At 45.9% G+C, this 25,538-nt stretch overlaps 1 protein-coding gene across 1 annotated transcript in view; it reads left to right on the forward strand.

Moving 5' to 3' along the window:
- LOC147899424 (putative pentatricopeptide repeat-containing protein At5g65820) overlaps positions 1-20,618 on the forward strand; it is a 43,401-nt gene extending 22,783 nt beyond the window's left edge. The window contains exon 2 of the mRNA XM_087378540.1: positions 20,363-20,618. Within this exon, the coding sequence (XP_087234666.1) occupies positions 20,363-20,534 (172 nt within the window). The 3' untranslated portion in view covers positions 20,535-20,618. The remainder of the gene's footprint in view (positions 1-20,362) is intronic.
- The last annotated feature ends 4,920 nt before the right edge of the window (positions 20,619-25,538 follow it).

Consider the following 25,538-nt stretch of genomic DNA (forward strand, 5'->3'; position numbering starts at 1 on the left):
ACCCGGCAACCTACCACATAGTTCTCTACAAATGCACGCATCTTAGGCCAAAAAAAGGTATGCTTCACAAGAGACAGAGTCCTATGTATACTTGGATGTCCCGCACTAGGAGCATCATGACACTCCCAGAGAATCTTGGATTTTAGGTCCAGAACATCAGGTACACAAATCTTTTCATTCCGGAACAGCAAGCCGTTCCTAATCATCCACTGACCTCCCGCCGCCTGTATCCTAGGTGGCACAATCCCTGAGTCCTGGTCAACCATGGAATTCCCATCCTGGACTCTCTGCCAATAAGAACTGAAATGACTATCAGTTGCGTATAGCCCTCTCAAGGATTGAAATAGGTTTGAGGATATTTCCGTAAATGACAAAGCATTTACAAACTTAACTCGACTTAAGGCATCTGCCACACTATTCAACGAACCCTTACGATAACGGATTTTGAAATCAAAATCCTGCATTAACTCTGCCCATCTGGCTTTCCTTCCTCTCAAGTCTGATCCATCACACACATACTTAATTGACTGGTGATTAGTCAATACAAGGAACTTTGAACCATACAAGTAGTGTCTCCAAACCTTGAGAGCATACACTACTGCATAAAGTTCCTTCTCCAGTGTGGGCCAACGATACTGAGTGTCGTCTAGCTTCTTACTCTCAAAAGCTACAGGTCTGCCCTCTTGGAATAGAGCTGCCCCAATCGCATAATCACTCGCATCGGCCTCTAAAACATAAGGCCGGGTAGGATCGGGTAATGCAAGAACGGGTGCTTCCTTGATAGATAACTTCAAGGTTTCAAAAGCCTTGTTCATTGCATCATTCCAAGGGATCGGTTGAGTAGACCTGCGTCCACGACCTTTCAATATGTTGGTCAAGGGTACCGTGATTTGTGAATAATCACGGACTGACTTCCGAAGAAATACCGTAAATCCTAGGAAAGAACGAAGTTGTTTCACAGTCTGAGGGATAGGCCATTCTAAAACCTTCTGGATACGATCCAGATCAATGCTAATACCTTCAGAAGAAATCTTGTGTCCTAAGTAAATGATCTCCTTCATAAAGAAGTCACATTTACTCATCTTGGCATAAAGCTTATGCTGTCTTAGAACAAGTAAGACAACCCGAAGGTGTCCTATATGATCCTCAAGCGTTTTACTATATACCAAGATATCATCTAAGAACACTACAACAAATTTGCCCAGATAATCTCTGAACAAATCGTTCATCATCTGCTGAAAAGTAGCAGGAGCATTGGTCAAACCAAAAGGTAATACGAGGAACTCGTAATGACCATACCTAGTCCGGAATGCGGTCCTATCTATGTGTTTAGCATAGATACGGATTTGATGATAACCCGTACGCAAATCAATCTTAGTGAAATACTTCGCTCCGGCCAAACGGTCTATCAAATCATCAGAACGAGGTAAAGGATAGCGGTTCTTAATTGTAACTTTATTTAATCGTTTATAATCTATACACATTCTCCAGGAAGAATCCTTCTTCTTTCTTAAGAGGACAGGTGCACCCCAAGGAGATTTACTTGGGCGAATATAGCCCATATTCAGGTAATCCTGAAGCTGGATAGCTAACTCATCCTCCTCTACCTGGCTCATCCTATAAGGTGGTACACTGATAGGTTGAGCCCCTGGGACTAAGTCTATGCGATGATCTACTGCCCTTTCTGGAGGTAAACCTTCCGGCAGTTGAGCTGGGAATACGTCCTTAAAATTATCTAACAACGTTCTCAATTCTCGGTGTTCAAACACACTTAATTCATTTTTGTTAATTACCGAAACAATAAATGAAGAAAGTGAAATCAAAACACACTGATAGACATCATAATGAGAAGTGTTCAATATATTCCGAAGCTGCATCGCAGATATAATAGGCCCCTGAGAAGGGGGAATCTTATCACACTGAATACAAAATTGGGTGTCCTTGTCTACAAAAGAAAGCGTATGCTCCGTCCATCCGATCTGAATATTGTGGGTTTTAAACCACTCTATCCCGATCAGCAAGTCTACATGCTCTAAATGCATAACATAACATGTGAGAGCTCCCGTGTAGGCTTGAATCCGGATGGGAAGCACTTCAACCTTGCAATCCCAAAACTGCTTCCCGGCTGGAAGCTGCACCTCGTAGGTGTGGTCGCTAGGTACTGTGGACAGCCCCATCTTCTGCACAAATTTGTAATTAACAAAATTGTGAGAGCTGCCCGGATCAAAGAGAATGTGAACCTGTTGGTCCCTAACTTCTCCATAAACTCGGAAAAGATCATGGGAACCAAACAACGAAGTATTAAAGGTACAATTACAAGAAAGGGGGCAGGTAATGACATTTACTGAAATACTTGTCATCGTAACCTGGTTGGCTCCCTTGGCTGCGGTACGTGGACCTGCCTGGAGCTTCGGTCCTAGCACCAATTTTTGGTTCTTCCGCTTAGGACACTCATTCTTCGTGTGGCCCCGCTCCTCGCAATAAAAACATCGGCCTTCTTTCTTGAGCCTGAGAGTGCGAAGGAAACGGGCCTTACCATTCTTCGCAGGAGTTAAGCTTTTCCTGGAGGCGTTGTCCGTAGACTTCGTCTCCCCAATACCAGTTGCATGCCGAAAGAACTTGCGTTTGTTCTTTCCGCTGGTCTCGGTAACTGTGGTTGCCTTGGTACCGGCCATGGTATCATCATATATGCGCGCATATGTCATGGCCTCCTGCAATGTTGTGCACTTGTTATTCTTAATCTGTAACTTATAGGAGTCTGGCAAACCATCCATGAAAAAACCTAACAAGGTTACAGGATCCATTTTAGTGGCCCTGGTTTGCAGATCCCTAAATCTTTGAAGATAAACTTCAAAAGTTAAATTCAATTTTGACATATCGAGGGCCTTGAGCTTGCCGACGATATCATAGTCATCTTCCTTCTTCAGGAACTCCTTCCTGAAGATACCCTCAAATTCAGTCCAAGTATCAGGCTTAGGCTGAAGTTCTTTCCACCAAAGCAAGGCTTTACCTGACATAAACGCTGCTGCTAGCTGAATCTTTTTCTCATCTGGATAGGGGTGAAATTGGAAGTGTACTTGCCACTTGTGCAACCAAGTGTCAACCACCTCCTTTGTTCTTGATTTCTGGTCACCTGGAAAGGGATCCGGAGTGATATTCGGGCCTAGCACGGAAGCCATGGCATCCACATGCGTGAGTGCCTGAACCGTGCTAGCTAGAAGAGTCAAAGTTGCTTGTATCGGTACAGCAGCTGGTACTGAAGCAGGCAGGACAGTCCGTACAGGCTGTACGGCTGTCGCTGAAGCTGTACGGGCTGGTACGGCAGCTTCGGGAGTTGTGCAGGGCTATCGCAGGCAAGGGCGGATGCAGGGGAGCTGATCGAACAGGGCGCAGGCTGAAGGGCGAGGCTGGCTGGCACGAATCTCGAGATAGCTTCTCGAATCTTGGGGCTGCTTGTGGGTTGCATAGCACCCAGCCCCCACCTATATAGGGTGCAGGGCTGCCTGATTTGGAAGCTAGGCTTCCAAAGAAGGCTAAGCCCCTCCAGCTTTGGAGGGGTGCTTTTTCGAAAAAAGCACCTGAGCCCCTCCAACTTTGGAGGGGTGCTTTTTCGAAAAAAGCACCCTGTTTCAGCGCAGGCTGCTCGCAGCCCTAGGCGCAGGCTGTTCGCAGCCTGTTGCGCAGGCTGTGGACAGCCCGCTGCGCTGGCTGTGGACAGCCTTTTACACAGGCTGTCCCGCCACACTGCCTCGCCTACAGCGCCCCTTCCTAAGCTCCCCATCCCCTACTCCCTGGCTGTCTATTTCCTGCACTTCTCTCCTTCTTTTCTGCTCTCCTTCTCCTCCCTCAAAACTTCTCTCCGTAGCCTTCTGAAATTTCGATTCTATTTCACTCCTCTTCTTCTTCCTTTTCCAGATATTTCTTCACCCCTTCTACCCCAGGTAGACAGCAAAAAACGCAGCAGGAAATCTCGAATTTTAGGGCATACCTGGAAGAGAAATCCGTCAAATTTCTCGCATCAGAAGTTCCTACCTCAGGAGTTGGCTCTGATACCAACTGACACATCCCAGCACTCCTGAAACCCCTGATCTGCAAAATAACCACACACAACATCAGAACTGAGCAGGCTGCTCACCACCCAACCGTGACATCTACGGGATGTGATCCCGAATCAGAAGATGTCCCCCCGAGCCACGAGCTGAGCTACTGGCACGAACTCCCAATCAGATCCCAACCAGCCTGGTGTCCCATACCACCAGGTGGCGCTGTGAAGCCCTGGATCTGCCACTGGGCCTTGGGCTACGCTAAGATGCAGGCGCGCGTCCGCGACATAATCCAGGATCAGACCTAGCACCTGGGAACGAGACTTGCTCCCAACTGCACACTGAGAACTGAACCCCCTGGGCCTCTTTTATAGACTCGGGCCCCGGCGCCAAAAATAGCGAAGACCTATAAATAGTTCGTACCCTTGCCACTCAACCCGAGAATCAAGCCTGCCTAGCTCTAAGCCTCCCCAGGCTAACCTGAGCTAGTTCTGTGTACCTAGTACACGTCAGATACCAATCCGTGCACATGACAAATACGCCATGATATGATTCTGGATCCCATATGCAAAGAGGCAGCTAAGTTTTTGGCTGATATTTTCAATCATACAGGAGTGAGAAAAAACTATATGTGAGTAAAAACTCTAACACTCCTTGGTAGAGCAAAACTACAAGATTGGGCTCAACACATATTCTTGCTGCTAACCAATTATGTGTATTCTGTCATAGCAGGTGTTGGTAAGAAGGATTTTAGCTTCTCAAAATGACTACCTAGTCCCTTTGAATGCAAGAAGTTGTAACCATCGGGAGACATGGCGAAGGTTGAGACTCGTGGCCATATAAGCTGTATGGTTCCATCTGTTGCTAGCTCTCTGTTGGTTTGGTCATCAAGCCTGCATCCTGCATAGTCAATGGCTCTACCTCAATTTCTCCTGCCTCTAGGATCCTTTGATTCTGTGGCATTTCTTCTTAGTATGTTGCATTTATTTGCTCATCAGTATCACTATTCAAGACCACTAGTCTTGGTCGTTTTGGTGCTGACCTTTGGGTCGGTGATTCTGGACCGTGTCCTTCTTCAAGTTGGTGATTTCTCTCTCCTTCTTCTCTACCCCCTCCTTGGACCTTGAGCCCTTCTACTCCTACTCTCCCTCCTCCTCCTCCTCCTCCTTTCTTGAATCCCTATTATCTACTCCTCTCCACAATGCCGAAAGATCCGTATTGGAGCCATGCCACCTACATTGATAGTTATGTGGGAGGTGGATATAGGACCTTGTAAGTTTGTGCCTCTTGATGTGCTGCATGGCCTTCAAGATTGGAAGTGTAAGCGCATGGGTGCACCAAATCAAGACGAAGAAGAGACTGAGGCCACGGAGCCATTGCTTGATGCCTCTGCTAGCACATTGGGTTCAAAGAGGAGTAGAAGGGCATCTGCAACCTCTGTCACATGGAGCAGGTAGTGTGGATGCTAGTGTGCGAAAAAGAGGCTCATTACAAAGGTCTAGCATTCAAGCACGCATGCAAAAGCAGGCAGTCAAGGAGGCCACTAGTAAGCTCACGAAGCTCTTTATACAATGTGCAATACCCTTTCATGTGGCGAAGACTTTGCGATGGAAGGACATGAGAGCTGTTAGTCGCATTGGGTATGGAAGGAAGGGCCTACATGTGAAGCCTTGAGGACATGAGAGCTAAGAAGAGAGAGGACATGTGTGGAAGCACAAATGCAGCCCTTGAAAGGGGCTTGGGTAAAGTATGGGTGCACACTCTTATGTGATGGATGGTCAGAGGTACGCAAAAGGAGTGTGTACAACATTCTGGTGTCTTCTTGTAAGGTGACGATGTTCTTGAGAGCCATAGATGCTCTGCCGTAGGTACAATGATTACAAAATTGTACATTTGGAACCACATGCATGTAGCCATCTTGGAGATAGGTGCGGAGAATGTGGTGCTAGTAGTGATAGATAATGGCAGCAATTATCTGGCTATGGGTGAGATATTGAAAGATGAGTTCCCAAAGATTGTGTGGACACTGTGCCTCACATTACTCGGATCTTTTGATTGAAGACCTAGGAAAGATAGGTTGGATTGGTGCCATTTTCTCCACTGCCCGCAATATATATTGTGAAGTTTGTCATGAAGAGACAAAAAATCTTCCGCATCTATCGGGCCTACATTGACCTTGAGCTATTGAAGCCTTCAACCACGAGATTCGCTTACATGTTCATAGTGGTGGGGAGGCTCGTGCAAGTACACCAGGGCTTGCTATGCATGGTTGCGTCTCGTGAGTGGAATGATTGGGATGACAAAGGCAGTGCAATCAAATTTACAGGCATGATCATGGATGTGAAGCTTAGTGGCATGCGACGCACACTCTCTAGAATGAGGGTGATCGGTTGCGCTGTGGACATATTGATACCCACCTGACAGTCCAACTATCGCGGAATCCACCGAAAGCCAAAGGCAGCCCCCCAGTCCCAGATCTCTTGGACCTCCTCTGTCTCCGTGAAGAAGCCAATAGACTTGGTCCAGTTGACCTGAGCTCTAGAGGCCTTGCAATAAATAGTCAGGGCTTGCTATGCATGGTTGCGTCTTGTGAGTGGAATGATTGGGATCACAAAGGCAGTGCAAAGTCTATCAAATTTATAGGCATGATCATGGATGTGAAGCTTAGTGGCATGCGACACACACTCTCTAGAATGAGGGTGATCGGCTGCATTGTGGACATATTGATACCCACTTGATAGTCCAGTTATTGCGGAATCCACCGAAAGCCAAAGGCAGCCCCCCAGTCCCAGATCTCTTGGACCTCCTCTGTCTCCGTGAAGAAGCCAATAGACTTGGTCCGGTTGACCTGAGCTCTAGAGGCCTTGCAATAAATAGTCAGGGATCCCTTTACCGTCTCTAGGCTTGCTGCTGTACCCTCCACGTATAGAGCCATGTCATTTGCATCCTGCTGGATCAGAAGCCTCATCCTAGTAAAGCCTGTAGCTTGAGAGCACAAAAAATACCCAAATGCCTCGGCAACGAAAAGAAAGAGGAAGGGGGCGTGGGAGTAGTTCTGTCATACCAATTGGGAAAAGCGAAAAGGCCTCTCTCGTGTGACCGGCCACCAATGAGCATTTGGCTAGAACTTTCTACATACAAAGCTGAAAGCCCCCTTGATCCACCTATTTGAGAAGCCCAATCTATGCATGGTTCCCTCTAGGAAGGACCACTCTACCCTGTCATAAGCCTTCTCGAAGTCCAAGAGAAGAATTTCCAGTGTCGACTCAATGATTGGGGAAGTGAGCCTGAGTCGAAAATCTTCTAACAAGCCAACTATAGTGGGGTGAGAATAAGCTCCTAGAAGCATCGAAAGAAGGCCGGGGTCAAGCCATCCTTAGTAGGGCACTTCTTGGGTGGGAGTGTTAGAAATTATCCAACAGAGGGTACGCACAGCGGAAGACTGATAGTAATGCCCATGAGCTCACACAGTGTGGTGTGGGATGTGGAATCACAAACTTCTTAACTTATGTGCATAAAATAGATGTGCAGACTCATCAATAGACAATGAACCAGCCAGATAGAGAAACCACCAAAATAATATATTTCCGTCCAAAACTATGGACACAATACAAAAGAGATAGATCCAGAGTCCCACCAATGGTGTGGTCCTCTGATCTTACCACAAGGTACTTCTCCTATCTGCTGGCTATCTCTAGACTTGAGCCCGCGTGCTCCTTGTCGAGCGTCTGTAGACTTTCTGTCCAGACTTGATCTCTACACCTTGCTGCCCCGGATGTCAGCCTAGGTGTGCAGCCCTAACTCAGCTTGTCTGCAGCTCTTCAGCCTCGTATACACCTCCTGGATGTAGGCCCTATAGGTACTGATCTGCTGCTCTAGTCTGCTGAGGCTCTGCTGCTCCAGATGATGATCAAATGAGGGCTGGAGGCCCTCCTTTTATAGGCCCCAAGGGGGCTGACAAAAAACCGACCAGCCTGCAGCAAACTGGCCGACCAGACTGGCTGAGCAGTCTGTGGCTGGTCCAGCCCTATAAGGGCTCACAACCCGGGGCCTTTTGGGCCCACACTTCTAGGGCCTTGGCCCTCTTATCAAGGCAAGGGCCCAGCCTAAAGGCAGGTCCCTGCCTCATGGCAGCCTCTTTTGCTGCTCCACTAGGCCTCATCCAGCCCTGTACTTCTCCGTACAGCTGTGTACCATCTGTCCTGGGTCTGCACACCCTCCGTACTGCTTCGTACAGTTGCGCCACCTGTCCTGGGTCTCCTCTAGGTGTGCTGCCCTCATGACAGCCATGATGCTGTCCATGTGGCAGCCCCTTCCTCTCTTTTTTTCCCTAGGTTCAACCCCCCCATGCTCTCCTCATATGGGGGCTTACAAATGAGGAGGTGACCTTTCCAACAGGGAGGGCCTTGAGGGCCTCCTAGAGCTTCTCATCGGTGAACGGAGCCTCTGACTGCCTGGCACTACTGTCGAAACTTGATCCCACTCTGCCTCCCGAGCTACCAGTACCGCAAGATACTCCTCCTCGGACTGGAACAACTGCTGATAGAAGTCTGTGGTCATCTCCAAAATCTCTTGAGGGTCCATGTGCATCTGTCCCTACACGCCTCTGAGCCGCTGTGAAGTTGCGTCCATGTTGAGCGTGGCTCAACTTTCTAGAAGAACGGTCTAGTCCTGTTGAAACCATCTGATTCTGGTGGAGTGATACGAGAACTCTGCCTGTTGGACCTCCGTGGTCTATAGGTCTATCCTTGTGCTCTCGTAGCGATTATTGAGCCACAGCGAGCTGGGATCGTGCTCTTTGAGTCTCTCGATGGAAGCCAGGTCCCGTGGAAGCCAGGTCCCGTCTTAGAGCCTCTCTCTTGCTCTTGTAGGATGAGTCTCGATTTGAGTGCTAAGGACTGTCTCCTCACTGCTCCTTTGTATTGCATCAGCCACCCAAAAGGCACACCCATCCTTGGGCTCGTCCTCTGGCTGTTGCGAGATGTCAGCTACTGCCTGCTGAAGCTCCTCCTCCTTTAGTAGCTCATCTGGGATGTGAATCCCCTTTTGAGGGAGTCCGTGGGCGGGCGGGTAGTTTTCATCAAAAAACCAGTCCACGGTTCTTCTATAATGCTGGGCGACGTGGCTATCTTCTGCGCGATTCCTTTTTGAGGGAGAAGCTCTAACTATTTACCTTCCTCTCCAGTACAAAAGCCCTCTGAATTTCGACCTCTGCATGACGAATTGAAGCAGATTTCTGAGCTGCCTCTTTGGCCATGAAAGCTTGACTATGCAAGTCTAAGTTTGACTTTGGACAGTCAAAGTTTGATTGGTAGTTTGACCAAGATTTATTTTCAGCCTGCTATGCTCATTTTCTAGCATCTACTTGGTCATTTTTTGCTTAGACATCTTGCATAAATGTTGCTCAGACTAATTGCCTTATGCTTTGACATTTACTTCAGTCACATAGAGAAATCCAAGTCAAAGTATTCAAGTTGTTACTCTTTGAAGGATTACTTTTTATTACTCATATTTCACCTGTAAGAGAGAAGACACTGCCCAATTCTTGGGTTAGACCCTCTCATGGCTACCATATTGAATATGGACAAGTTCAATGGTAAGGGCTTCCACACATGGCAGATGAAGGTCAAGTTTGCATTAATGAGGGAAAACGTTTGGGGGCTTGTCAAACCGGCTTCAACTTCTTCTTCAACAACCTCCAATGCTGGAGAATCCTCAGCTCTGACACACCCGGCAAGAGGTCATGCTAGAGAGAAGAAAGCCTATGGCATCATTGCTCTTGCCTTAGTGTCACGATCTGTGACGTATTCCTTTCTCTTTCTAGACTTATGGATGGTTTAATGAATGGACACTTGTGGAAGGGTATGACCTTTCAACGAGACACTTGCCCTTTCGACGGGACACTTCCTAATGAGGCACAACCCTTCACAAGAGACATCCTAATGAAGAGACATTCCTATTGTAATGTACCCTCTCATCAAGGGTCACACCCTTCACAAGGGGTACACACCTCTTCATGCACATACCCTTTGGAGTACACACCTTTTCATGTGTGACTCTTCACTCTCTATAAAAGAGAGGCCAAATTGTATGGATGACAATCGTCATCCACCCTACAAGCAATACAGTTATTCCTTGTTCTCTGCTATCTCAGTCTCCTTTCTGTTCCTTAGCACAGTTCTAAATATAGTAAATCTAGGATTTCTTACAGTGGTATCAGAGCAAAATTCGCTCCTGCCTGTAGGAAATGCCCCCCACCTTCTAGCGCTGATCTGATACATTTTTGCCGCTAGAAGGACATCCGTGCACATTGTGCATGGAAGAGATGGAGAGGATGAGCGTAAAATTTTTAAACGCCTAAAGTCATCTTGGCCTCTCCATCTCCCTCACATCACAAGTTGATGTGAATGGACACGACCAAAATCGTGTCCTTTAAGGTGCTTGGGCTGTCCCAAAACCAAGGGACGCGCCTTTTCCACCATGGGACACACCTTTTGGTGACGAGTCTCGACTCCTCACTTATGGGACATACCCCATCGTGGGCAAAGGGACATACCTATTCATGCAGGGTCACACCCCTTTTAACAAAAAGGACACACCCCCTCATGAACAGGTGCACCTATTCCAAGGGTCACACCCCTTCGAATAGGCACACCTCCTAGGCCCCAAGTACCTACAAAAGGGTACCTAGAGGGGTAAAAAAGGGACAAAAATTAAACCCATCCCCTACTCCTAGGTTTACCCTAACTACCTTAGGGTTAAACTAAACCCCCATTTAAATTTTTGGGGCAACTAACCCTTTAGGCAGCCTTAGCGAAAAGTCGTAACTTCTCCTTCAATAAAAGACAGAAACAGTACGGACGTCCGTACCTACGCCATCACGTCCGTACCTGCGCCATCACGTCCGTACCCTCCTGCGCCATCTCGTCCGTACCCTCCTGCGCCACTTTGCAGCCAGCCGTACGCTTGCGCAGTCAGCCGTACATTCCTGCGCAGGGATTCCGTACATTTTGTACGATTTTTCGACCAGCCTGCCGTACAGCCTGTACGGTACACGCCGTACGGTCAGCGCAGATCTTTATCAGTCTGCGCTGCCAGGCCTTGCTTCGACATTTGCGCTGCCAGTTCCTGTTTCCTGCCAGCCCTTGCCTCGCCATTTTCGCTGACAGTCCACTCCCTATTTGCAGCCCTGGATACCACCTTTCCTGACAGTCTGCTGCCCTCTCCTTGTTTCGCCATTTTCACCCTGCCAATTCAGCACCAGTTGCCACTTTTTTCGCAATCAAGACAGCCCGTTGACAGCCCGGACCAGACAAGCCTCGAGCACTCCTCGCAAAACATTGCAACATGGACCTCCGGACAACAGCTTTCTTCTACGCAATCACTTGGCAGATTAAAGTATTGCCAGATGGAGTCTTTCCAATCTGCTTTTTCAGGATTCTTTTTAACAAATTACAGCAAATGAAAGAATCCACATTAAAGCATGGAAACCCCTGGTAATTCACCCGGCCATTCAAGGACACCTCAGGCACCTGCTACTACACAATATCGTGTTCAAATTGCACAGCCAGCCCATTTTGGAGCCTTTGCATCTTGGGTCTTCTGTGTCACGTGCCCTCCGAGTGACTTGGATCACATCCTCTACCTTCTGCGTGAGGCACCTCAATTACATTATTTCCTCAGCACAATACAGGTTGTGTTCCACGAGACACGAAGATATCCGGAACACGATATTCCTCAGGAGTTTGCTGTTCATTTTTGGAGAGAGTTTTACCCTTCACCTTCGGCATCCCCAGGGTACTCTCCACCTCCTTCAGCTCCCCGATATCCTCCTCTACAGGGTGTACCTTCTCCAAGTCAGTATTTACATCCTGAAGGCACTCCCTCTCCTGGATATCCTCCTCTTCCGACAGCAGCTCCTTACCCTTTTTCAGATCCGTGGACTCTGCTACCTACCCCTGTCTTATCACGAGCAGTAACACCTTTTTCAGAATCTCCAGTGTTACCTCCGACAGGACCTCCCTTACCAGATTTCCACGGGTGGTTCCATCCTGCCTTGCCTGCCCCCTCCAATATGAGCAACCTCAGGGAGCAGCCCGAATCCTCTTTCAGGGATGGTCCAAACTAGAGCGCAAGTTCGCGCTTTTCTTACAGGGATTTCCGACATGTCGCACCGCTCTCGTGAAGCCTCTCCCGAGATTAAAGAATCAAGTCCCAAAAAGACCCCTGAAGGCAACATCCAAAGTGAATCTCACATTGATGACCTTTTCGATCAACTTCTACATGCAACACACTTCTCCAAGATTGATCTTCGTTCAGGTTATCATCAAATCCGCATACGAGAAGGTGATGAATACAAGACAGCTTTTCGAACAAAGTATGGACACTATGAATGTTTGGTCATGCCTTTTGGGTTAAACAATGTCCCGACCACATTCATGACATTAATGAACGACATCTTCAGGCCTTTCCTCGATAAGTTCGTCATCGTTTACCTCGATGACATCCTCGTTTTTAGCAGATCCCTACTTGAGCACAAACAACATCTTCACCAAGTTTTTGAAGTTCTCCGTGCAAATTCTCTTACATCAACATTGAGAAGAGTGAGTTCTTCAAGACCCAACTTGAATATTTGGGACATGTTATTTCAGCTCAAGGTATCTCTGTGGATCCCAAGAAGGTCGAGGTAATCCGAAACTGGCCTACTCCTAAAAATGTTCATGATGTCCGCTCTTTTCTCGGATTGGCAAACTTCTACCATACCAAGGTCTATCAGTTTTCCGAAATCGCAGCTCCTATGTCCGAATTATTGAAAAGCACAGCAATTTTTCAGTGGCTTCCCGAAACAGAGTATAGTTTCCAACAACTCAATCAAGCACTCACTACTACACCAGTTATGGCTATTGCTGACCCAAATCTTCCATTTGAGGTCATGACCGACGCTTCCGACATCGCTACAGGAGCAGTCTTGATGCAAGAAGGCTGAGTTATTGCTTTTGACAGCCATAAACATTCTGATATCCAAACCCGATATCCAGTCTATGATAAGGAGTTTCTTGCTGTTGTACATGCTTATCGCTCTTGGAAACATTATCTCATGGGTGCCGACTCTGTGGTCAAGACAGACCATCACTCTCTCAAGTATATCTTTACTCAGCCAGTCATGAACGCTCGACAAGCACGCTGGGTTGAGTTTCTGGCCAACTTTCACATGACCATTGAGTACATTCCAGGACTACGCAATGTAGTTGCAGATGCTCTCAGCAGGTTACCTCTAGCATCAGCTATGGTAATCTCTACATTATCTGTGGATGTTCCGAATTCATTCAAAGGAAAGTATTTCAATGATAAGGACTTCGGCACAGTAGTACAGGTTCTTTCCAAAGATCAACTTTCGACTTCCGAACAAAAGATTTTCTCATCCTATTCTTATACGGACGACCTTCTGTATTATCAAGATCGCGTCTGTGTACCACATGACAAGGATGTTCGACGTCTTTTGTTAAAAGAGCATCATGTAGTTCCTTATGCTGCCCATCCAGGCATCAATAAGACTTATCGGTTACTCAGTGCAACATACTACTGGCCTCAGATGAAAAGAGATGTCATCAACATGGTTACATCTTGCTTATCCTGTCAACAAATGAAAGCAAGTCGACGACTTCCAACAGGACTTCTTCAGCCTCTTCCAGTTCCAACTGAAAGGTGGGAAAGTATTTCCATGGATTTCATTACAACACTACCACGATCTTCCCGAGGTAATACTCAGATTATGGTAATTGTTGACCGCTTGTCCAAAATGGCACACTTTGTTGCTTGCAAAAGCAGTGCACAGGCCCCGGACATAGCCAAACTCTTCATACAACACATCTTCCGACACCATGGATTACCCAAGAATATCATATCCGACAGAGATCCTAAGTTTACGAGTCACTTCTGGATTTCACTGTTCGAATCTTGGGTACAACTCTACTGTTCAGTTCAGCCTACCACCCAGAATCAGATGGACAGACTGAAAGAGTCAACCAAGTTCTGGAAGAAATGCTTCGACATTATGTTCATCTACCACTCCTCGAGTTTGCTTATAATAACTCTTTCCATAGTGCCATCAGCATGACTCCATTCCAAGCAGCTTATGGACACACTCCGATTGTACCAACAAATTTTGTACTTCAACATCGAGTGGCCCTAGCTGATCAACTGGTTCAAGAAATGCAAGACATTCTACTGCAAGTCACGGATCATATGCGAAAAGCGCAAGAGCGGTATCAACGGTCTGCCAACAAACATAGACGTCACCTGGAATTTAACACTGGTGACATGGTGCTATTATTTGTAGCCCCACATCGCTATAAGACGGTTAAGTCTGTGTTTCCTAAGTTGCGACCAAGATACTATGGACCTTTCCGGATCGTCAAGAAAAATTCACCTTTAAGTTATAAATTGGAATTACCACCATCATGGGGTAAAATCCATCCAACATTTCATATTTCTTGGCTAAAGACGTACATTCCAGGTGATGAAGCAGTTCCTCCTGCAGGTGATTATGTCCCAGACATCGAAGACGATTATGTTCTCCTTATTCCTGAGCGTATTTTGGACCATCAACAGCGAGAGACTCGACATCGACTTCTCACGGAATTCCTTGTTCTTTGGCGAGATCTGGACGACTCCGACGCTACTTGGCAGTTTGATGAAGACTTACAGCAGTACCCTGATCTTTTACAGCAGTATTTTCAGAATCTACCATGATATTTTCTACATCGGTTCATTATCTCCACCAGGGTCTTCTTTTGAGTGGGAGGGGATGTCACGATCTGTGAAGTATTCCTTTCTCTTTCTAGACTTATGGATGGTTTAATGATCAGCCCGAAAAGGGGGTTCCGTCGGTGTGATCACCGATTAGTTCCTAATCGCCTTTTTTAGAGCTTCCATTTTGCCTCCACAAGAGAGGAGCAGTGGACCCACCCTCTCTGCTTGAATGTATGATGGGAGAGCAAATGTTTAGCATGATAGAGTAGTGGATGGGTCCGCAAGGGCTCGACTTGTGGCCCAACGGGGTGCTTAAGCTTCCTTTAAACTTGGTTTTACAATGGAGAGTCCAGGCGCAGGCTTGGCAATACAATGATCCGGTTACCACCCGAAGTGGAGATCACGCACCTGACTTATTGGTCACTCTAGCAATGCTGAAAGGTTCAAGATGGAGGTATCCTTCATGATGTAGTGGACAGGAAAGGTGGGTATAGAGCCGGTAATGCCCTTGATACGTCGTACAAATATTGACTACTCCCTCATCAAAACCTCCTTCAAAGTCGCAAAATCCAAAGGTTGTGCTACAAGCTCCCACACACACGTGAGCCTTATTCTCTTTATCCACCTCCTCATGAGTTAGACCATGGTGAGTTAGAACGTGCACAGTCACCACATGTTGGTAAACTGAAAGGAAAGGATCAACACTGTCACCTCAAAACCAAGGGAAACCTGTTCGGAACCACCAGATAGTTCCAGGGTCAAAGCCTCTAGAACTCTCTCGATAGGGGCTTCCCTGGGCGGGTATTGGGGCCTGGAAGCTGGGAGCATAAGCCTTCTTTCCTGTTGGGAGGTGGAAGAAGGTCCGTTTGACCACTTGCCCGAAGATTGGGGAATGACAGCGAGCCTAGGGGGAGCAAGGGGGGTGGAAGAGGTGGAGGAAGCAGACAAGCCTGCTGGGAGGAGAAGAAGAAGACGGTGGAGAGGAGGGGAGGGGAGGAGACAGGTGGAGTGGTGACTACAACTAGGGGAGTAGGCAGGTGGGAGGAGAAGGAGAGAGTGGGGGGAGAGGAGTCGGGGGGGCGGGGGATCGGGAGGAGGGGGAGGGTGGTAGAGAGGGGCATCGGCCATTGAAGATTGTGAAGCTCTTGTGTCGCGTTGGTGTGCAGGTGTTTGCGAGCTCTTGACCTCTAGCCTAGGACGTTGATGTGAAAAAAAAAAAAAAGCGAAAACACAAGACTGTCCTCAGACAAACACAAAATGACTCAGTACTTTATTGCTGACCCCCATACAATCATATCCACTTCTTCAGAATCCATCTCTAGAGACAAAATCGTGTCTTAAGGACTTCTTCAGGATCAGTACTGTAATATGGTAGCTCTTAAGGTAGAGCCTATGCACTGACTTAGCGGGTATCCAGAGCACACGAGTAACAAGTCAACCTCCCACACAATCTGACTAGAACACACCCAGACTCTTTGAAAGAGGGGAGAGACTACACAGCCCGAAACAAACTGAACTTAGAACTGCACTTTTCCCAAAAAAAAAAACTCAGAAAGCAGTCAGCCTCAAAACACTATGAACCCACAGCCCACTGCTCAATGGCCAGCGCGACTCCCAAGGCCACAAGCTGTTCAAAAGAAGAACTGGCGGGTACCATCATCTGAAAACCTGCAGGTACATTCACCGTACAAGCAGCTGTACAATTATACGTACGACAGCAGGCCCGTACAACCACACAGAAATCCGTACAGTCTGCATTTAATGACGACCATCTTGTGTACAGCTCGTAGAAGCCATCTTTAATGACCCGTACGTGCCTGTTCAGCCTGTAATCAAGGCACCGTACTACCAGCCCGTACTGATCAACGATTACACCCCATACAATCTCGTACTGGAGCCCGTACAAAACCCACACTTCAGATTTCGTACCACCCGTACGGCTCTTTCCAGCCTTCATTCAACGCACGCCATCCGATGCAAGGCTACGCTTGTTCCCAAAGCTCCCTTCTCATCACGTACTAGCCCGTATTCTTCATAGGCGCTCAGCCCTTCAACCAGCTAGCAGTTGCGATCCTTGCGCTATTGCATAGTGATTCCATGAGTTCTATTCAGCTAGCACGGAATCCGGTCTTTCATGCAAAGACCAAACACATTGAGGTCAGGTACCATTTCATCAGGGACCTCCCTCTTCTCCTTTATCTGCAAGCCCAAGACTCCACGTATGATGCTCGCTCATCAACCAGAAGCTTCCCTCTTCTATTTCGTAGCCACATGTATGAGCACGATGCCTTCTCAATCTGTCCAGCCACCTCAGCCTAATCTACCACCTCACTAGTGACATTTTACCACTCTCAAAACATTTCCCCCAAATCACATTAAATGCACATTTTGGACCTTTAGTCACACAATTCCCACACACATTAGCATGCACATTAAAGCTTGCATGCTTCCCCATATACACATATGAAAAGCCCCTTGACGTGGGCACCAAAACATATCGAATTCCCGTAACATGCAAGTGTACATTGACTGAGGAAAATATTGAAAAAAACCCTTCATGACTTGACTTTACATGACCCCAAAAACATTTCACTTGACCACACACTGGATACCCTTGCTCTGGAAGTCGGTGCAACCACATTGCATTTCATCATCTCCCTGATAAGTCCCTGTAAAAAACTTTTAGTCTTTCAAGTTCAAAATAAAAAGGTCTTTTCCATGTACATTGGCTTATTCACACACAACCCGCAAATTAACACTATCATGTGTTCAGTGTCTACCCTCATGCACAATCTATGTGGAGAAAAATATATACAGATTTTATCCTATCAACGTCTAGGAGGGATCGTAGTTGCCATGATAGCGGAAGCTCATGGATCTTGCTGCTAGGCGGGTGCCTAGGTGCTCTGAACCTTTGTCGTCTAGGGATCTGCTAGAAGATTGACGGTCTCGTCCTCCGGCATCTAGGGACGACCTGAGTGGGTGCTCCCTCAGTGCTCTCCCTCAACCTGGGAAGATGCCTCTCGCTCTGCTCGTGCCTTCTCCTTGAATCTAGCGTGCCTTCTATGTCTCTTCGTTGCTTGCTTTCTTGCTTTCTTCTTCTTGTTGACCTTGGTCCACTTCCCCTCGGAGTGGTCCGCCCAAGGGGTTTGGGACTCCTACTACTAGTGTTGGTGGTGCTTCCCTTTAGGGCGGTGGGCCGTACCTGACTAGGGCTCCCTTTCTGGTCGCTATCAATTAGGTGTGAGGGTAGAGGAGGGGCGCGTCTTTGTTGTCTGGGGCAATCACGAGCGAGGTAGCCCATCTGGCGATACTACAAGCACTGACCTGGTAACCTTGAAATCTCGATCTTTTGTCAGAGCTTGCCCCCATCAAGGGTCTCCAGGTAGATCTCTTCTTGGAGGACCTTTGGGTTCTCGACAACCAATTTGATTCTGGGGACCCCATCATCTGCCACGATTGAGGCTGCTGTGTTTGGTGAAGATTCCAGCATTGTGTCGAAAGCGTGATGAATGTATGGGAGGATGGCCTTGTACTCCTTGGGGAGCGCGGGGAAGCGGAGTGTCATTGGAAAGCATGGCACGTGATGGGTTGAATCCATATCCTCCGTTGTGAAACCCTAGTTCCATGGGTAAGTGTGGGCCAAGGTAGATGGGACTCCGCTCCACAAGTGCCAGGGTGGTGTCAGGTGAGATCAGCTGAAGAACTAGAACTCTTCCATAAATGGTGGACATGGTCCCCTTCTAGTGCTAGGCTTGCCTGAAGCCAATCTCCTATCTGCCAGTGAGTCCGCAATTCTACCCTCCACTACCTTATGTTTGAGAGACTGAACTGCAAACTTTACCTGATGTTTGTCCTGGGGAGAAAGTAAAACCTTGATGGTTGGGGAGTCAAAGGTAGCAAAACGTTGACGGTTGGGGAGTTGAAGGTATTGCCATTTGAGCCCTTCTTGCCAGACAAAGTCACCACCAAACTTTCTTTCTCCAAGGTAAAACAAAATCCCAGCGCTGCGAGAAAGGAAGGGAAAGGCGGTAAAAGGAGACTAAAAAAGGGGGCGAAGGAAGGCAAGGATCAAGAACCCTTCCAAGAGCCATCTCCCGAAAGCTTGGGCAAGGGTTGCTTGCACTTGTATAGGCTCAAGAAACCACCAAAAAGAACAAAGAAAGGGCTGCCCCAGCTGTCCCAAGCCAAGCTCCAAGGCGAACTGCTTCGATCCACCAACAGCCCCAAAAACTGACAAACACCAGCAGCTCTAGAGGAGTCCTGAACTGAGGGGCTGCTTCTAGAACCTCCTTCAGGAAAGACCACAATCACGTGCTGGAAAAGGGGCCTGGACTCCTGCTGGAGCAGCCTGTTCTTGCTGCTCAGGCCACCACAGACCATAATAAGCAAGCCAAAAGATCCCACCCGCTGCTGCAATCAGCTGGAAGGCACCAAAGATCCCCAGGGGTGGCGTGACAGTACCAAGAGAGGCAAGGGCCTATGCAGGCCCCAGGGAAGCCCATGGCCTGCAAGAACAGCCAAATGCGCTCCTGGGGGGTCGCAAGCAATCACACTCCTCCATGAAGCCCATGAGCTGTTGCAGCTCCCAAGATCAGCTAGAGATGCAGCAAAGCAGGGTGGAAAAGCCAAGGAGGGAGGTGGAAAAGGAGGTAGGGGCACGATGAAGAAGATGGGGTGGTGGCAAGGAGAACAAGGGGGAGACTGGGGGGGGGGAAGAAGCAGCGTGAAGGGAGGAGCAGGGAGCTCACAGGTTCAGCCCTCCTTGGTGGGATGCCAGAGCTAGACATGGGCTTGTAGGAGTCTGCTCTCTAGCCCATGTGCTTGGGGTTGGATGGGAGGTGAGTTGCCTGCTGATTATCTTATTGTTTTGCTGATTGCTGGTTTGGACTGAGCTTTCAAAAGCATACTCAATCCGTAATCCATGCCAACAAATCGTCCAAGGCTGCACACACATATACATGTGTACCTATCTCTATGCATTGCTTCACTGTTAATCCCCTAAAATCACATGATTCATCTAGCAAGACAGAAAACTGAAAAAAACGTCATACAAAGCCGTGCAAGATCCAGAAAATCAACGATTTATCAAAGCATACCTGTGATTCTTGACCTTCATCGCATACCTTGGGAAAGACACGCAAACCTTTTTCTCACCTGCAACTGTGTTTAGATCATCTGTAACGCCCACAAATCTCTTTAACACATGGGCAAGCAAGATTAGTACGAACTTGAAGGAATGCAGGCTAACTCACTTCCCAAGCATAGGCCTTTTCCATGGGACCACTGATTGAGCCAGGAGCTAAGGCTTCCCCCCATGTGCTATGGACATAGTGGGAGTACTCATGCTCTTGGTCAGTCTCTACAAAACATGATGATACGATACAATATCTCAATAACAACCCAGTGCCCACTGTTGCTAAGCTGAACATGTTCCCTTTGATTTCCAAAGGTTCTATCCTCGTTTAGGTTGAAAACGCTAACCGCTTTAGTTGTGGGCTGTGTTCGAGAGCCTAAGGTTTCTATACTAACCCTAACGGGTGGAATCTGAGTTTTCTGTGTTTCAGGGATAAGTGGGACCAAGATCATTTATGCGGCTTTCTCCACCTGGTACTGGGCAAGGGGCTTCCAGTGGTTACTTTCTTGGATGATTCTCAGTCATATGTACATCTGAGTTTTAGTTTGAAAAGGAATATCATTGTAATAGTCTTATATTTGAGTCTTGGTCTAGAACTCTAGATTTCCTAGAGCTAGATTTCCTAGAGGGGCTTTTGTCCAAATATTTGTACTATTTCATGAAAAAAGAAAAGAAGATTTGTACTACCATTGTAGTGAGGCTAAGCATCATTGAATACAAAAAAATACAATTGGGTACCTAGTTGGGGGGGGCGGCCTCATTCTCACCCATTTGGGTGCCGGTGTACTTGTCTCTATCTCTTTTATTTTCTTGTTGTTATGTGGTCATTTAAAGTTGTGGTATTTTTATGTGGAATTTATTTCTTCCCAAGTCTAAGTCTGAGAGAGTAGTCCATAGAGGGTCGAGATGTGTTGCTCTTAGTGAGAGTCATGCCTTGAGCCGAGGTGAGACTGCAAGGCACTGTACAAGATTGTTGCACGAGCACAACTACAACTACAATTATTTGTAGCAGGATGAAGCCTTGCTATAATACAAGTATTGGTTTTACATCTCGGATTGCTATTTGGTTTCTCTACAAAACTTGTATTTATTCATGCACACTCGACCATCCATCTTCATATAAAATTTCCCTTACCTAAATGTTAGAAAAATGGTCAAATCTTGCTCTAAAAATTTGCATACCAAAGCATACTTTGGAGCGTAATAAAGGACATCTTCACACTAGGCACCCTATTTTCCCATTAGACACTATGCATACACCGAAACCCAAGTAGTGGGGTCATTGGTAAACCGAGAGGTTAGGAGAATGGACTATCCATATTTTTGTGGTTGCTCCAAAAAATCTACATTGGTGTACTTTTGCCATCATGTGTACTCCATGTGTATGTGTTTGATGGGTGTGATACCTTGCATAAGTCTTAATACAAGAAAGATCCATGCACTTGCAAAGTTTGGTGTGTATCATTTATTTGGTAAGACATGCATATTTTCATGTTTTTTTAAATCATGCACCAGTGCCCTAAAAAATATGCATCGGTGTACTTCTATCCTAATATGTATGTGTCCAATGGTTATAATACTTTGCAAAGGTCTTAATGTGAGTAGGTTCCATATCCTACACGTGTTGATCTTTTCATCTAGGCATCCCTATGTCTCAATCAACCTAGTGATCTCATCTAGGTGTCCCTGTGCCTCAATCAACTTATTGCTCTCCTCATCTAGGTGCACCTTGTGATGCTAATGTTAGTCTCTCAACTATCGCTATGAGATTAACTATATCTAAGACTATGGCATGTCCCTACACATATATATGTGTAGGGATGTGCAAGATATATAACCATAATTTTGAATCCAAACATAAACTTTATGTACAAAAGGAAACAACAAAGTATGGATGAATACCTCACTAGGACTAATGGGTGTTGCAAACACCGTATTAGATAAAGTGGGACAAAAGTTGCATTTTGGGAATTTCGAAATTGGGTGGATTTCATTAAAATTGGGGAAGGCTTTATTAAAATTGGGAAAATTTTCATTGATTGTGGGAATTTTTCCAATATTGAATATGCTAATATTTGAAAATTCCAATGATTATGAAAAACTTTATTGGTTGTGAAACATTTCATTGCATATAACAACCGGAAAAAAGCATTTGTGGCAGAGTTTGAAAATCATGTACTTGGTGGTGTTAATAAACACCGTTTGGGGACAATATGTATATTTTACTTGAGGTGTTAATAAACACCAGCTGATGGAAACACTGTGCATAGTGAACCACTAGAAACAAAGTAGTTGGTGGTGAAGGACAGCTTCTGAAAATTGTCATATTAATAATATGTAAATATCCATTGACAAGAAAACAACAATTGAGAAACATCACATTGTTACATGGAAGTTTGGGAGATTAAGAGGGAGAAAATCGACACCATTTTCTATGCTTTGATACCAAGCAAGCTCTCCTGTGTTTTGATACATAGACTTTGTAGAATTTTAAGCGTCTTGGGTCTATTTATGGCTATTGATGTCCATGACCAGACGACCGCATCAATACACTCCCATACCTATGGATCCAACCTATTCTCTGCCCAATACTTGTTCCAGCAACAATCAACATAGGCATCTGCATCATGGAGCCCCTTTCTCTTAACTGATGGTGCCCAATACTGAATTAATAATTTCTTGAAGTTAGGAGATGAAGCATCCATCTCGGCACTTGATACGGCAACCCCAAGCCATATGGGGTATATAGGGTCTAATGGCCTTACCAAGACAAAGTCACCTTGCTTAACATCCCACCATTGGTCTAAACTCTTCACTTGGCTGACCTTTTAGAGGTCCGCAATAGTGATCATTCCATTCCTCATAGCCTTGGAACTCATTAATGCAAGCATCTATATCATCCTCTTCATCAGGCGATTGTGTTCTTGGCCAAAACTCTTTGTACACTCCTATCTCTGAGATGTTTTCTTGTTTGAGCTCATCGATCATGGTTTTCCAATAGTCTATCACTGGCCTAATGTAGGAGTCATACGATGCATTCTTTCCACTTGCACATCTCTCCCAAAACTTAATGTCATCCTTTATCCCTAATATTACTTGCAAGTGATCTCTCACAAATGCAGCCATTGGCACTATATCTGGACAATCTATTGGCAATAATGGTCAACCCTCACTATCTTTCTTCCATAGCTCAATTCCCCCTCCAATGGGCATCTAATTCGGTGATTTTGGATGCACCTTGTATTGCATCATAGGTCTATCACCTTGCATGTAAATTCGAAATTGTAATGGCTTCGCATGACCAACTAGCATTTCTTGCCCATCACATAGGTAGCCATCCACATAATCCTTGAAGTTAGGAAGTCGTGTAAGAAGAAATGGTGCTGGTGGTGAAGATGATGTACATTTTTTGAATGTATCCATCAGATGCGGGAAAGTGAATGTTTGTCCCACTCACAAGCTCTTAGAGAACCTACTGAACATTGCATCAATGTCCTCATGTGCCCAATTGAAATATCTTGAAAATGCCCCTTGCTACAAGAAGAGAAAGGTATGCAAACAAGTATGTATTTTTGTTCTTAGACCCACAATTATCTAGTTGGAGTAGCAAGTTCTCCGGCAACTTTTGGAATGGTGGCTCAATAGCAACACTTCCCTTTGAAAAGGGTGGGTTTTCTCTTGTATTTGATGGCAACAAATTCATACATGTGTATGCAGCCCTCGCAATGGAAGTTGTCATGGCATTTGTGATAGACTTTAGGTCACTCTCCGATGCAATTCCTAGATTTGCATTTGTGATCATGACATCTACATTTTCAGACAAGCTAGCTCCACTTGTAGAAAGATATGCACCTTCATAATTGTAATGGGAGTCCAAAGCATTTCTTGATCATAGAGCATTAAAAAGGTGAGCACTACTTCTTGGAATCCCATTGGTAGCAAGGTCTCCAAGTTCATGCATATCCATCCTTTGGAGGTTGCGCAAACAAATTGAGAGCGATCTAGTCGTCAGGTTGGGATTAGATGGCCACAAACCATTGAGGGTGAAGTGTCCATTATGACCGCGTCTATGCCCATGGGTAATCATTCCAATGAGTGAAACCTGTAATTGCCATGCAGAATCGGTGTCCTTGGACCTCACCCGAAGCATTAGGAAAAAAGGGAGCTTATTTTGGGGCCTTTTACGGTTTGGAAAAATAAGCTCTCAACCAATCAATAGAGGGCCAACGTAACGTTGGAAATTCATGAAAATAGAAAAAAGAAACAATACTTATGTAGGTACAAGCGTGCTACATTAATGTGGAGATTGGTTTTTTATTCTCACAAGATCTTTGGTGGACAAGAAGATAGAATCTAAACTGACATTTTATCTGACAAGGGCCTTCCCACTTCCACCTTCCTTTGAACTTTGAAACGTTGTGCCGCCTTTCCTTCGAAAGATCTACCATTCTACACCACTACCTCATTGTGCAGCAGCCTCTTCTTTTCCAAAACTGCTCCCTTGATCCTGTTTGGCGTAGAGTAAGATGTTTCTTGTCAACTGTCTGTCTGACAACTTTCTCTTTCTTGAAACTTCAATTTGTTATCTTATTTACATTACTTTGCTATTGTTACAGATTCAGAAAATCTCCATGGTGAATAAAAATCATGGCCGTTCTTGTGGAAGATGCTCTGTGGATGATAATGCTATGAAGGCAAAATTATACCACACATCCTTACCCCATCGACCTGCTTCTTCTATTTCTTCAGTAAAGAATTCAAGTACAGTCAAAACGGAAGGAACTTGGGAAAGTTTTAGTGTTTTGAAAGGAGCATGGGTGCTCATGCAACCTAGCAAAAGAAAAAGACCCCAGACAAAAAACATTTTCTTGGCGTCACGGAAGGCAAGAGTACGAGATTTTAAAATCACCAAAGGGAAGATATCATTCAGCATGTGTACATGCATAAAGAACTTGTCTTGCGAGACTATCCAAAAGATCTTCTGCAACACAGGCCTAATTGTATATTTTTCTATTGTGGTTTTTTTCTTTACGAGGTGTATGGATTGTTAAGATGAAGCTTTCTCTCTTTGCTTATTGACATTCTTGTGTTGTTTTATTTCAGATTTATATCCTTCATCGTATGAGACATGGCAAAACATCGATTGTATTCTGGGATTTATAGATGTTCTGCATGGATCGATAGGAGAACAACAATACCAAGGTCGATGTGCAACAGAGCTAGCTCAATCGGGTATATTTTTACTGATCATTTTTATTAGTTGTTGGACAATGCTAACACACATGGTGCGTTAATAAAACAAGACCTTCCGGCATGGAATTCAGTGGATTGGTCTCACCCACATTCTAGTGTTATAGAGGCATATAGGGCCAAGCTTTTCAAAGAAGTACAGAAAGCTCTGAGGCCCAATATTGCCGCAAGGATAATAAAAATTTCTTTATGCATGCCTCTCATAGTTTTTGTGGACTTGTTTAATACCTTTCCAGTGAAGGTTTCAAAAACAATGTTCACAATTAAAGCAACAAGTTCGGCATGCATGCCACAATTTTCGGATAAAGGTTGGGATAAGAAGACATGTAGTTCAGTGTTTTGTGAGGTTGTCCAAC

The sequence above is a fragment of the Dipteris shenzhenensis genome, chromosome 8 (genome assembly GCF_047967505.1).
Source record: "Dipteris shenzhenensis isolate YYH24624 ecotype China chromosome 8, Dip_SZ_1.0, whole genome shotgun sequence".
Classification (NCBI taxonomy): Eukaryota; Viridiplantae; Streptophyta; class Polypodiopsida; order Gleicheniales; family Dipteridaceae; genus Dipteris; species Dipteris shenzhenensis.